This window comes from Rhineura floridana, chromosome 14 (genome assembly GCF_030035675.1).
Source record: "Rhineura floridana isolate rRhiFlo1 chromosome 14, rRhiFlo1.hap2, whole genome shotgun sequence".
Classification (NCBI taxonomy): domain Eukaryota; kingdom Metazoa; phylum Chordata; class Lepidosauria; order Squamata; family Rhineuridae; genus Rhineura; species Rhineura floridana.
Genome location: NC_084493.1, coordinates 9,000,920 through 9,013,976, shown reverse-complemented (window position 1 = coordinate 9,013,976; position 13,057 = coordinate 9,000,920). Strand labels below are relative to the sequence as shown.

General features: G+C 46.9%; 1 protein-coding gene across 2 annotated transcripts in view; it reads left to right on the top strand.

Annotated features, from left to right (window-relative positions):
* The first annotated feature begins 1,565 nt into the window (after positions 1-1,565).
* The window catches only part of RBPMS2 (RNA binding protein, mRNA processing factor 2), a 53,811-nt gene continuing 42,319 nt past the window's right edge, over positions 1,566-13,057 (top strand). For both annotated transcript variants that reach the window (XM_061595538.1, XM_061595537.1), the window contains exon 1: positions 1,566-1,912. In XM_061595538.1, the coding sequence (XP_061451522.1) occupies positions 1,859-1,912 (54 nt within the window). In that variant the 5' untranslated portion in view covers positions 1,566-1,858. The remainder of the gene's footprint in view (positions 1,913-13,057) is intronic.

Here is a 13,057-nt window from a genome sequence, read left to right as displayed (position 1 = left end):
TTCAAATTACCACAGGAATGCAGGAACAGTGTGTGTATGCGGGGTGCTTGGCATTTTTCTCCCTCTCCGGCTCCCTTCCAGGGGGGAGTTCTTTGAGTATCTGCAGTTTGCCGTAGGTAAATCCTCTCTATGTATTTTATTTGTTTATTATTGCATTTGTATCCTGCTTTGTACATGGTTCTCCCCCTCCTCATTTAAACCTCACCACAACCCTGTGAGGTAGGTTAGGCTGAAGGGCAATGACTGGCGCCAAGTCACCCAGAGAGCTTCTTGGCTGAGTGGGGATTTGAACCCTGGTCTCCCAGATTATTGTCCTAACCACACTCTAACCACTTTACCATACTGTCTCTAGTAGGGTGGTTGTAGAGCTGCTGGCTGCCGATAAGATCCCTAGGAATTGGCAGTTTCCCGACCCTGCGGTCCCCAAACCAGAAGGGTTTCCCTGTCCCGTCGGCAGCAGTGTAGCGGCAAATTCAGAAGTGCAGGGTCCCTTCATGATGGTCACAGCCACAACCCTTCCCTCCTCTTTCTTGCTGCTGGGTTAAGAATGAGATCCTGGAAATGCTGTCTTCCACCACAACAGAAGTCCCTAGGAGCCAATCAGCATGAAACGGGGGAGTGTTACCTACTGAAAAGTGGCTGACCCCTCTTTTCACTCTGATTGGCTCCAATCAGCAGGAAAGGACAAGGAAGGATGTTAGAAGACTCTTCGCAGTGGCTAACAGACTCCCTTTCATGCTGATTTACTTGTAGGATGCTGGAGATATAGGGACCCTGTGCCCCCCAAAATAAGGGGACTAAGTCCCCCTGAGACCCCACATGACTATACCCCTGCCCATCTGGTGGTCCTCCCCCCCCCCCGAGTACAATTCAGCTTCGAATTTAAGCGATTTGAGACTCTGGACTTCAGGATCTGATGGCGGCGGAGGCTCCTTTGATGGCACTCTGCGTTGCTTCAAAATGCGCCGCCGCTGCGGTTTGGGGAGGGGCTGTTATTCCTGCTCCTTCTGCTGAGGAACGGGGTCCCTGGCCGAAAGCCCTGCCTCGACGGCACCTCACAGGTAGGCCTGCCCGCATGTATAGCGCGTTGCTCAGGCCCGCCTGCCTCTCCAAGCAGGGAGTGACGTGGGAGTGGGAACTTGGACGCGGCTGCCCTCGGGAATCCCTCGGAGGAGAGCAGCGGGGCGAGAGAAAGCGCGCCCGCGCGCGAGTCCTTTAAGAACGTTCAACCGGGAGAGTTCATCAAAGTTTAAAAAGTTTTACGGAGGAAGGAGCAAAGGGAGGGGGGTTGAATGAAAAAAATGACGCCCGTCGAGGGCCGAAGAAAGTTTGCAGCCGGCGGCGGCAGGGATTGGCTGGCGAGTTCCCCTGGCGACGGTGATGCGAGGGGCTGGGCTGTCGGCCCCGCCCCGGCCAGCCCCGGCCGGGCAGGGCGCTCCCTGTGGGTGCGTGCAATTGAAGAGCAGAGGCGAGAAGCGCGAGCTGCGGCGCGGGGCCCGGCAGCAGCTGCAGCTCGTTGGCCCCCTTCGCCGCTCATTGGCCGGCGGCGTTCGCCAGCTGGATGTGAGTCTGGGGCGCGTCAAATAAGCCGCACTTCCCGCCTCGCCCACCTGCACAGCACCAGCGCACGTCGGGGGCCCCTTTTGTCCTGTCCACCCCTCGGTCACTTTTCCCCCCCTCGGCTCGCACCAGACACCAGCCCCACTTCAGGCTCGCCTAGGCAGTCCCTGGGCCCTCTCTGCTCCCTTCTGAGGGAGGAGAAGGAAGAAGCGCAGCGAGAGAACGAGGCAAGGCGGCCGCCCAGGACCAGCACGCGAGCTCCCTCCTTGCTTGCCTTGTGCCCTTCCCTGCGCCCACCATGAGCAACCTGCCCAAGGAGAACGAACACAGCAGCAATAGCCTGGAAGAAGAGGTAGGTTTTGCGCGGGCTCCCCGTCGGGGATGCGCCGTCCTTTGCCTTGGCCAAGGGCTCCGAGCTCAGAAAAGGATTGGGTTTTGTGGTTAGAGGGGTGGGTGGCTTACTCTGGAGTTTTCCTCTGGGTGCGAGATGCCTCTGGGTGTTGTTTCTGCTTCCTGAACACCTTTGCCCAAATGTTCTGGGACCCTTTAGTGGGGTGGGCAGTGGCTCTTTTGTGGGGCCCGCATGGGAGTGGACAAACATGAAGGCATCCCTTTCTCTTCCTAGGAAGGAGAGCTGTTGGTCCTGGAAGCCTCTCTGCTTATGCTGAGGGTTTCTTGAAACCTGGCCCCTGTCACTGTGCCTCTATTCCCTGACCTTCTGACTTAACCTGTGGCGCTTCTCTTTAACTGGTAATGGGCAACCCAGGCCTGAGAAGCAAAAGTCGCCTTTGGATCCCCCACTGCATTTCCTACTCATAAAAATCTTGCATTGCCTGTTAAAGACTAGATGTCACATGGGTGCAGCTGCTGGTCTAGAGCTTGGCTTTGGACCATAGTGTAGCTTGGAAGGAGCGGGCTGATGCATGGCTTTCCTTTCTGTCTGCTCGAAGAGATCTAGACGTTGCTTGCTTCCTCTTGTGTAGTCCAAATGCAGATGCAGGTGTGAATGTTTTTGAACTTATATTCTTATGAACATGTTATAATAAATCCAAAATAAACAAATCAGCTAACAAAACGAGTTATTTCTGTATCTTTTAGAAATTAGAAACATTCCTCTGTGAGAAGTTTTAGTATCCTGGTTTGGAACTGGGAAATCTTTGGAAGTGGGAAATCTAACACAGTTCAGTTCAAGACAAGAGAGTGAAGGGGTGGACTGGCTGATCCCTTGTGACTTCTGGACTTGGCTTGCAAAGGGAGCTTGATGCTGGCTTCCTTGATGCTGGCTCTCTTTTTCCATCCAGTCTCCTGCATACTTGTTTTGTCTGCAAGACCACCTTCTTGTGACCATCATAGACTTCAGGTTACATAGTCTCCCTGTTACATAGCAGTGGGTGCCCTGCGAAATTGCCTATTTGTAGCATGTTCAAGCATTTTCTATACCTGTTTGTGCATAATAAGCAGCTTGTAACACAAGCCGTATCAAGCTGACTTTTTCAGTTAGGGTTCAATTGCCCCCATTTGGCATGTGTGGCTCTTGAAATACCAAGGCACCTCCATTCCCCTTGGACTGCTGCCGTCAATTGCTTGTCACAACCCCCTCCCTCTGAAAAATAGCTGTGTAGCTTTGTTGGCGCAGAATGGCGGCCATTCTGGTCCTAATTCCTTCTGCACTATAAGAATGGTAAATGCTCAATACAGCAACAAGAGAGCTGATCTGTTGGTAATACTTTGCTTATGCTGCAAACTGAGAAGGATGGTGGTTTCTCCCCAAAACTCTTTATCGAGCCCATTCGTATGTGATATGCCTCAATAGTGTGGCTGTTCTCCTTTGGTGTTCTGTCCTAGCCTAGGTAATGCTGCTGCGGAAGTATTGCACAGTGTCTTAATTCTATTGAAACAATAGATGCTTGCATGTTGTGTGGAGGGCTCCAGGGCCAATTTGCTGATATACCCTGTGGTGCATGATTGGTTGCTTCCAACACTTTCTGTGTCCCAGCTACTTTACCCATGTGAACTGGAGACAGAAGTATCTCCCTTTGTCCCCAGTGCAGCAGATCATTGCCACTTTCTCTCATTGCAAGGTGTTTATGTAGGTAGCACAGAATGGTAGCATGATGGATTGGGTTGAAACCCATTGGATACCTCCAAAATAGTCTGATATAACTGGAAGGTCCCAGGCTGTGGTCTGAAGGCACATGAGGCTAGCTGAAGCAAAGCAGGGTCAGGTCTGGTCAGTGTCTGGATGGGAGACTGCTTGGGAACCATATGTAAGCCGCCTTGGGTTTCAATCATGAAAAGAAAGGCGGGGTAGAAATCTAATAAATAAATAAATAATTTGAAGGATTCATTGAAGCCTTGAGCTTCCATTGTAAATGAGCGTAGTGGCAGGTCCTAGGTTAAATTTCCAAATAATCCTCCGGGCAATTCAGAGGTCTCATACTAGACCACTAATGTGTTATGCGCAGTTCTGATTATATACCTTTTGTCTTAGAACCATTTCTAGAGTAGTCTTAGCTACATTAAGGCAGAGGTTCAGAGGAGGGCAGCAAGGATGATCAGGTGACTAGAAACAAAGCCCTATGAGGAGAGACTGAAAGAACTGGGCATGTTTATCCTTAAGAAGAGAAGACTGAGGGGAGATATGATGTCGCTCTTAAAGTACTTGAAAGGTTGTCACACAGAGGAGGGTTCTTCTCAATCATCCCTGAGTGCAGGACTACAGCCAGGAAGCCAGAGTTTGATTGAACATCAGAAAAAACTTCCTAATTGTTAGAGCACCATGACAATGGAACCAATCACTTAGGGAAGTGGTGGGCTGCCCCACACTGGAGGAATTCAAGAGGGAGCTGGACAGCCAACGGCTTTGTATGCTTTAACTTGGAGTCCTGCACTGAGCAGAGGGTTTCCTCGGTGGTCTTATAGGCCCCTTCCAACTCTACTGTTCTGTGTAAGTAGTTGTCCCCTGATGGGCTACTGGGCTGCCTAGTGTCCGCTGGTTTACTGGGATTCAAGCAAAGAATGCACAACTAGGTGAACCTTGATCTGATTTTATTTTTATTCAACTTATATAAAGTGGCAACCATTAAATGCACAAACTGTACAAACTTAAATGAGTAACAAAAGTTAATATATATATAAACTTGGGTTACTTGTTCCTGTGTGTAATATGATAAATGAAGCTATGAATAAAATCAAGAGATGTTCAGTCATATTATGTCAATGTAGACTTGTCTAGTCATTTAAGTAAAACTTCCCAGCGTCGTCCATGAGTCTGAGGTGGCCTTCACCTGTGATTTCCAGTGTGTCCATATTAAGTGGACCTTCCTTTGATCCACCAAGGCATTTGTATATTGCCCTAAGTATGCACTCAGATTTAATTTATCCTAGATTAGCTATGCTGCAACTGCTATGAATGTGCCCTCTTTCTCTGCAAAGCAAACCCATTGGAGGGCACAGGGATTCTAATAAATATTAAGTGGACCACATAAGACATACTTTATTGTTGGGGTGAGTTACCTTGCCATGTATGATTCTTTAAGGGGAAGGGTTGTAGCTCAGAGGGAGAGCATTTGTTTTGCGTGTAAAAGACCCCAGGTTGAAGCCACAGCAACCCCAGGTAGGCCTGGGAGACAGCACTGTCTCAAATCCTGGATAGCTGCTGCCAGTCAGTGTACACCAGGGTGGGAAAACTTCTTCAGTCTTGAGGGCCACATTCCCTCCTGAGCAACCTTCTGGGGGCCATATGCTAGTGATGGATGGGGCCAGAGGCAAAAGCAGGCAGAGGAACATATGAAAAACTTGCCTTTGTACGGTAGGCTGGTTTCTACACACTCATAGAGGGCTCTCTATTCTCCATCCTGATGATCGAGAGGGAGTTTCAGGGTTCGAGGACACATTCAAGCCAGGCAAAGCATTTGAGGTGTGAAGTAGGACCGGTTGGGTGTGTGGCTTGGGAATAGGAGGTGTGGCCTGGGGAGGTTCTGAAGGCCCGACAGAGAGGTCTGGAGGGCCACATTTGGACCCCAGCCCTGAGATTTCTCATCCCTCGGGTAGCTCATACTGAGCGAGATAGACTGGTGGTCTGACTCGGGTATAAGGCAGATTCCTATGTAAAGTGTGTTTGGCAAAGATAGTTGAGAGCCTCCTGCTTCAATTGGGCACATGAATGGATCACAATATGGCTTACTGTCATATGCGCTGTAACTCCCCCATGCTTACTGCTAACAAAGTAAATAAATAGTCCTGATCGTGCTGTTCCAAAAAATTGTAGAAATCGAGAGGTCAAAACTGACAATGTTTGAGAATGCTCTTCTCCATCTAAGTAAAAAGTGTGTATTTGAAGGGAGGGGTGAAGTATGGAAATAGCCGCTCCACTGACCAGTGGAGGCTGGCCCATAAGGGCACCTACGGCACTGCCCCACCAACCTTGAATCTGCCCCCATCCAGCCCTCACCTGCCTGCTTTCTTACAACAACCAGTGCAGGGGGTAGCTGATGGCTGTCAGCTGCCTCCTCCTTAGTGTCAGTGTTGCTCCTTGTAGAACTCAGCAGGGAGGAGGACGGGGGGGACAAACCTAGAATTGGTTGGCTGTGCTTGTTCTTGGCTCTGGCTGCACCTGCTGTTGAGCTCCCGGCCTTCTGCCCCACCAGTCCCAATGGGCACCAGCCATCACTGCCACTTATTGAAGTACCACCGTCAGGTTTTACTTGACTAAATGTAAATGTACTGCCTTCAAGTTGATTCCAACTCATGGCAACCGTATGAAGAGGGTTTTCATAAGGCTGAGAGGCAGTGACTGGCCCAAGGTCTCCCAGTGAGCTTCATGCCTATGTGGGGATTCAAACCCAGGTCTCCCAGGTTGTAATCCAACACCTTACCACTATACCACACTGGCTCTTTTACTTGACTAATGTGGTGTAAAGAGTGTGATTTCATGACTGGCGCTGTGATTGAGGTGCTGTGCAGTCAGACTCAGCACTTTTCATTTAATTTTATTTCCAGGGGCTTCCAGATGTTGTGTGTTAAGTGCATTGAGTGTAGCTTATCCTGTGCTATAATAGTGGATAAGCAGTGGGATATGTCGCTGTGTGTGTGTGTTCTTTGTACAAAAAAGTTGCAATACCTTCCAGTAAACAAAAAGGCCCCAAATGTGGCTTTCGCTTGAGAGAGAGAAAAAGCCAGGGTCGCATGACAACTCTGATTTTAAATCCATGAAGCCATCCTTTTCTCCGTCCTGCTGCAGAGATTCTGCATGTGTCACTGGATGCTTTCAGCTTGCCCCTCCCTGACTATGCAGTTAAATGATGATGGTCTGACTCTAACTATACGATGAAAGATGGGAAGACTAGCTATGTAGTCACGCTGCCCTCCTAGTTGGCTGCTGTAAGAAATGGGATGTAAGGCAGGATGGGTCTCTGGTCTGGTGCAACAGTGCTCTCAGGTACACTAAGCAAGGGGTCCTAGGAACCACAGTTTGGGACCACCGGTGATCTGCAAGCTTCATACAGGTGGACCGCAGCATGTCTGCATTAAATATTCACACTGATATTTAATCATGTTTTTGTTGCTTCTTTTATTTCTTGTATTGTATTTTATTGTGTTCTAGCTTGAATTCTATGGAATGCAAATTGTAATACGATATAAAGAAGCAAAAAAACCTGTACAGCACCTAGAACAGTGCATTACAATTGCTTACAAGAGGCAGAAAAACCATCAAGTGATCTGCCAAGACCATCAGCAATTTTCAAGTGGTCCATGGGGGGCGGGAGAGAAGGTTTTGGAACCACTGCTCTAAATGTCAGAGGTGAGTAGAGCTGCAGTTAAGAACCTGGTGCTCTCCAGATGTTGTTGGATTCAATTCTCCTCAGCCCTAGCCAGCAGGGCCAATGGTCAAGGATGGTGGGAGCTGTATAGTCCAGCAATATCTGGAGGCCACAGGTTTCTCACTGCTAGAGTAGAGGGGGAGAAGGTAGCTGAAGTTTATTTCGCTCTCTCTCTGTATATATGAATGAGAGAGGGCAGGCCTGGAACTCCAAGATACCTTCATGAATAGAGAAGGTCTAATTCAAGCTTCAAACAATGTGGTCACCCAAGATGGAGTTGCATTCATAATTCCAGAAACGATGGGATTGATCATGGTATTCAGTATGTTTTAGATAAGGTCGCAGTCTTAACTCCACTTACCTTGCTAAGAGTAAGTACGATTGAATTTAATAGGACTTCTGAGGAGATGTGGTTAGGATTCCCTGTAGTGCTGATGTAGTGCCTGTGGGTGCCAGTGTGCCTGCCAGTACCTTCTATGGCACCCATGAAAGTCTTAGTAAATATGCTCTCCATAATCCACAGTGCTCAAGAGGCTGTTGCTCTTTTCAGTTCCTGCTTGCACTGGCTCAGCCTTTCCGACACTGAACATGCTGCAAAGAGCTTTTCTTTGCGAGCAAATATGCTGGTGGCAGATGTAAGTGCCTTACCCCCCAAGATGGGATAATTGATGGGAGGTATACTGGCACCATTTTGTGGTGGCGTCTTTTGCATTATGCCATGCCCCCTACTTGCAGCCATTTTGGGTCTGGTGCCCATGTCACTTTCTCAAAATTTCTGATGTTCCTACTAGCCCAAAATGGCTGGTGACCCCTGCTGTAGTGCATCTGAGAATATTAATTGTTTTACAGGGTATATAAGTCTTGTTTCCTGACTGCATTGGGGGCAGGGGTGTTTCAGTTGAGAAGGGTAACTTTCTCTCATCTCACAATGAAGCAATGGAAATGACCCTGTTGCAAAGAAGCCCGCAGAGCCAAGTAGCCACCCTGTCAACCATGTCTTGATAGATGCTACAATGTAACTCCCAGTAAAGCAAGTTTGAGACCCATAACCTGGTTTGGCTGAGTTCCCCCTGCGGGAAAACAACAACAAACCAGTATATAATTGGCGCTGGTGCTGAATACACAAACTGGCATGTGAATCTCTCTCTCTCTCTAGAGAATACATTCCAAGTGTCCTGTACTTGCCCCTTGTGATATTTATAACCTTTTAAAGGGACTTGGCTGATTAAATATTTTTTCCATTGCCCCAGGAAATGAGGATCTACTACCGAAACAGTTAGAGAGGGAGGTAAATCTTTGCCAGTAAGAAAAAGTGCCTTGTATGGAAAGAAATTTGGGATAGAGGTACTCATGTTTGCTCTTGCTGTGACAAAGACTCTTATGGCATCTGCGAGATTGATTTAAATTACTGTGGTCTAACATAGCTTTTGTGGACCAGAGTGTTGGATGGAGTGGAGTTTTTAGAGCCTTCTCCGGGTGCAGAAACGCATTATTTAACAACACAAGGAAAGGGTTTTGTCAGCAGCATTGTTACCCTGGTTATGGAATGCCCTCCCTAAAGAGGTTTGCCTGGTGGCTACACTGCAGTTTTCTGGGCCTTAAGATTTTTATCTGTCGTTGTACTTGTTATATGCTTTCAATTTGATTTTGTCCGCTAGCAGCTGCTTTCACCGATCCATTTTTTGACGTTCACAAAAATATAGACATTAATATTGATGAATTAAAAGCAGAGCTTGGAAAAGTTACTTTTTTGAACTACAACTCCCATCAGCCCCAGCCACCATGGCCACTGGATTGGGCTGGTGGGAGTTGTAGTTCAAAAAAGTAACTTTTCCAAGCTCTGAAAAAAGGAAATATTTATAAATGAAATATCAAGAAATGAAAAATATCAATAACATTATTATTCTTAATATTGACAGACTCAACCCTGTTTCTGAAAATGGCAGTGGAAAATTGCTACATAAACATCTGTTCTGCAACGATAGAGAATAAGCGAGTGAATGGGAAATTTGGTATCAAATCTGAATTGGGTGGAATTCTAGACATCCCTAGCCATGATATATCTCTTCCTGTGGAAGAGTCTGCTCACTTTATGCTTTCTACAGGAGGACAAAAAGAAAGGGGATAAGAATGAGAAAAGAGATGTGTGGTGACCCCAAGAACGTAAGAAGAGCCTGCTGGATCAGGCCAATGGCCCATCTTGTCCAACATCCTGTTCAACATCCTGTTCTCACAGTGGCCAACCAGGTGCCTGTGGGAAGCCTGCAAGCAGGACCTGAACACAAGAGAACTCTCCCCTCCTGCAGTTTCCAGCAACTGGTATATTGCCTCCAACTGTGGAAAACTGTGGCAGCATTGCCCACTGGACTGCGTCCTGTCCATTCTGTGGATGAAATACAGCAAGATGTGTATACTCCAAAAGTGCTATACCTCCTCCAGTGTGCAGGTGAATAGCCTTCCACTGTGAGATAAGGGGGGGAATGGCCAGTTATTTAGTAACACTAAGAGCCCTCTGTCTGGAAGAACTCACACTCTCAGTGGGCTGTGCAAGGTGGCATTCTTTGATTGTCTAGGCAGCAGCAGCAGAGTTTATGGTCCCTGAGCATCTTTCAGAAACTATGTTGGGGCTAAAGTAGAGACAAGGCTCACAAACAAGTCTCTTTATTTCCAGGCCTTGTATCGTTAGCCGACAGTCAGAAACACAAGCCATTCCACACCAAGTTTGTAGTCCAACCTTCCTCTAACAATCTTTGTATAGAGCTACTGTAGTTTAGCATAGCCAATGTGATGGAAGTGAATTTGTCCTCTGCTGCAATCCTACCCCACTTACCTGAGTAAGCCTTGTGGAAATCAATAGGAGAGGGATTTGGAGCCTTGTCCACTTGAGGGCCACATGGCTTTCTCCACAACCTTCCAGGGCCTCATGACAGTTGCAAAAGTGGGCAGGAGGGATGGAATCATCTGTCAATTTTCGTGTTCTCATTTTTCTAGTCTTAAATTCAGTTCGACACATTTCTTCAGTAATTTGTGATTATTATATGTAAAAAATCCTCATGAAAATTCTTCAGCGTTTTAGTGCATATTTCTCCTGCTAAATACATTTTTGTAAGCATTTTTTATTAATGTACATGTTTTTGCAAGCACTTTCTCCTAATATAAGACTTTTTGTATGTTTTTACTAATATATTTATTTTTATGCGCATTTCCCCCTAATATATTTTTTGTAAACCTTGTTTGGCTGTTAAACTGCATTGCAACATTCACACAAATGTGGATTTCAAAGAATGGCTGTGTTTTGGTTCTCATATTGTTCGGAAAGTGCAGATTTGATATATTCAGCTTTAAATGAGAACTGAATCAAATTTATCCCCTATCCCCAGCGGGCAGACCAACAGTAGGCACCTGGTAGACTTCCATCCAGACAAGAAGCATGATCAGAGTTCAAGGACACATTCCAGTTGAGCAAAAAACACTTGCGTGTGCAAAGCAAGGTTGGCAAGGGGTGTGTGGCCTTGGGGAGTCCTGAGAGCCAAATGGAGACATTGGGAGAGCTGGCCTTTCCCATCCTTGCAGTAGGACTTTGAGCAGGCGTGGTTAGGGTGGTGCATTAGTGAATTTCATGGCTTAGTTAGGGGTCTGAACACGGATCTCAAAGTCTAAACGCTTACGCTTTCCCGCAAATCAAGTTTGTACTATTTCAGACGCCTACGGCCGTACTACCCTGAACACGCCCAGTCTCGTCTGATCTCAGAAGCTAAGCAGGTTCCGGCCTGGTTAGTACTTGGATGGGAGTCTGCCTGGGAAAGACAGAAACCCCAAGATCTACCAACCAGAGCCAGGCGCAACAGACGTTCCAGTTAAGGGCGCCTCTGAACACATGCTAGGCTAATTTGAGTGGCAAAACTGAACTGAGCTTGTTATCTTTTCACACAAATCCGAAGATGTCATCTCAGACTAAGTTCAAGAAAAAGAGATCATTGCAGAACATGAGTAAAAGAAATGCGTGCCCAGTTGGTGCAACTGTCCAAAGGCCTAGAACAGCAGTCTGAATCCCGATTGCAGCTACTGCAGGACCTCCAGGAATTCTTCCACAGAAAGACTGAGATTGAACTGGAGTATTCCAGGAGCTTGGAAAAACTAGCGGAAAGATTTTCTTTCAAGATTCGCAGCTCCAGGGAACATCATCAGTTTGATGTGCAAACATTATAACAAGTGCAATAAAAGCTGCACTGGCAGTTAGAACTACCAGGAGGCTGGGGAAGAGGACCTGCTGTCATCACTCTCCCCAGCACTTTCCTTGTTGCTGCTGTTGGTCTCCTCTGGAGGAGAGAAGAGGGAGCCAGCCGTAGGTCATCTAGCCTGGTCCTGGAAAGTTATAAGCATGTGAAATATATATATATATTTACTAGCATGCTGGGAGCTGGCAGAGGGTTGGAGAATTGCATTTCTGTGATGGATATGGATCAGCAAGAGGACTTCTCTCCTTTAACAGCCTTCTTGGTTCTGGGTGCAGAGAAGGGCTAGGGGTGCTCCTCCCTTTCCACCAGCCTGCTTGCTTGCATGCAGAAAATCCCTGATCACATATGGCTACCAGGCAAGGGCTTAAATGCAAGGCTAGTTTATTTATTTATTTGTTTGTTTATTAGATTTCTTAGTCGCCCATCTGGCTGGTTGTCCAGCCACTCTGGGCGATGTACATAATAAAAACATATAATTACATTAGAACATTAAAATCAACAGTAAGTAAAACCTAACCCACCCCAAAAGCCTGCCTGAAGAGCCAGGTCTTCGAGGCCCAGCGGAAGCTCATCAAAGAAGGGGCATGGGGGAGATCATTTGGGAGGGAATTCCACAAGGTGGGGGCCACAATTGAGAAAGCCCTCTCCCTAGGTCCTCACCAGTCTAGCTGTTTTAACTGGTGGGATGGAGAGATGGTTTTTTGAGGCTGATCATCATCGGCATCGCTGATGATGCTGTAGGCGCTCTTTCAGATAGACTGGGCCAAAACCGTGCAGGGTTTTAAAGGTCATAACCAACACCTTGAATTGGGCCCGGAAAAGAACTGGTAACCAGTGTAACTCCTTTAACATGGAGTTAAAGTTAACCAGTGTTAACTCCTTTAACAATTTAGAAGCATGAACTTCCAAGTCTGCAGCACTACCTGCTTAGGTGGCTATCAACCATCTAAGCCAGGGCTGAGCTGAGGAACCTGTGGCCCTCTCCAGATATTTCTGTAGGCAGTTTTGACTAATGCACACATTTTTGCAAGCCGTTTCTTGTCATGTAATGCATTTTGTATGTTCCTTTCATTCATACATTCACTGTTATGCACACTTCCCCCAACATACGCACTTTTGTCAACATTGTTTGGTTGGCAAACTACATTGCAAAATTTGAATTAGTGCAGATTTTGAAGGATGGCTATGTTTTGGTTCAAGTGGCTTTTCCTGGATTTCCCTACCTCAAAATGTGTGACTGGGTGTTCATGAAGATCTAATACAGGGGTTTGCAAACTGTGGGCCCTGGACCACCAGTGATCTGTGAGCTTCATTCACGTGGCCCACAGTGTGTCTGTGTTAGATGTTCATATTGGTTTTTATTGCTGCTTTTATTCTGTATATTGTATTACAATTTGAGTTCTATGGGATGCGAATTGTAATACAATAAAATCGAGA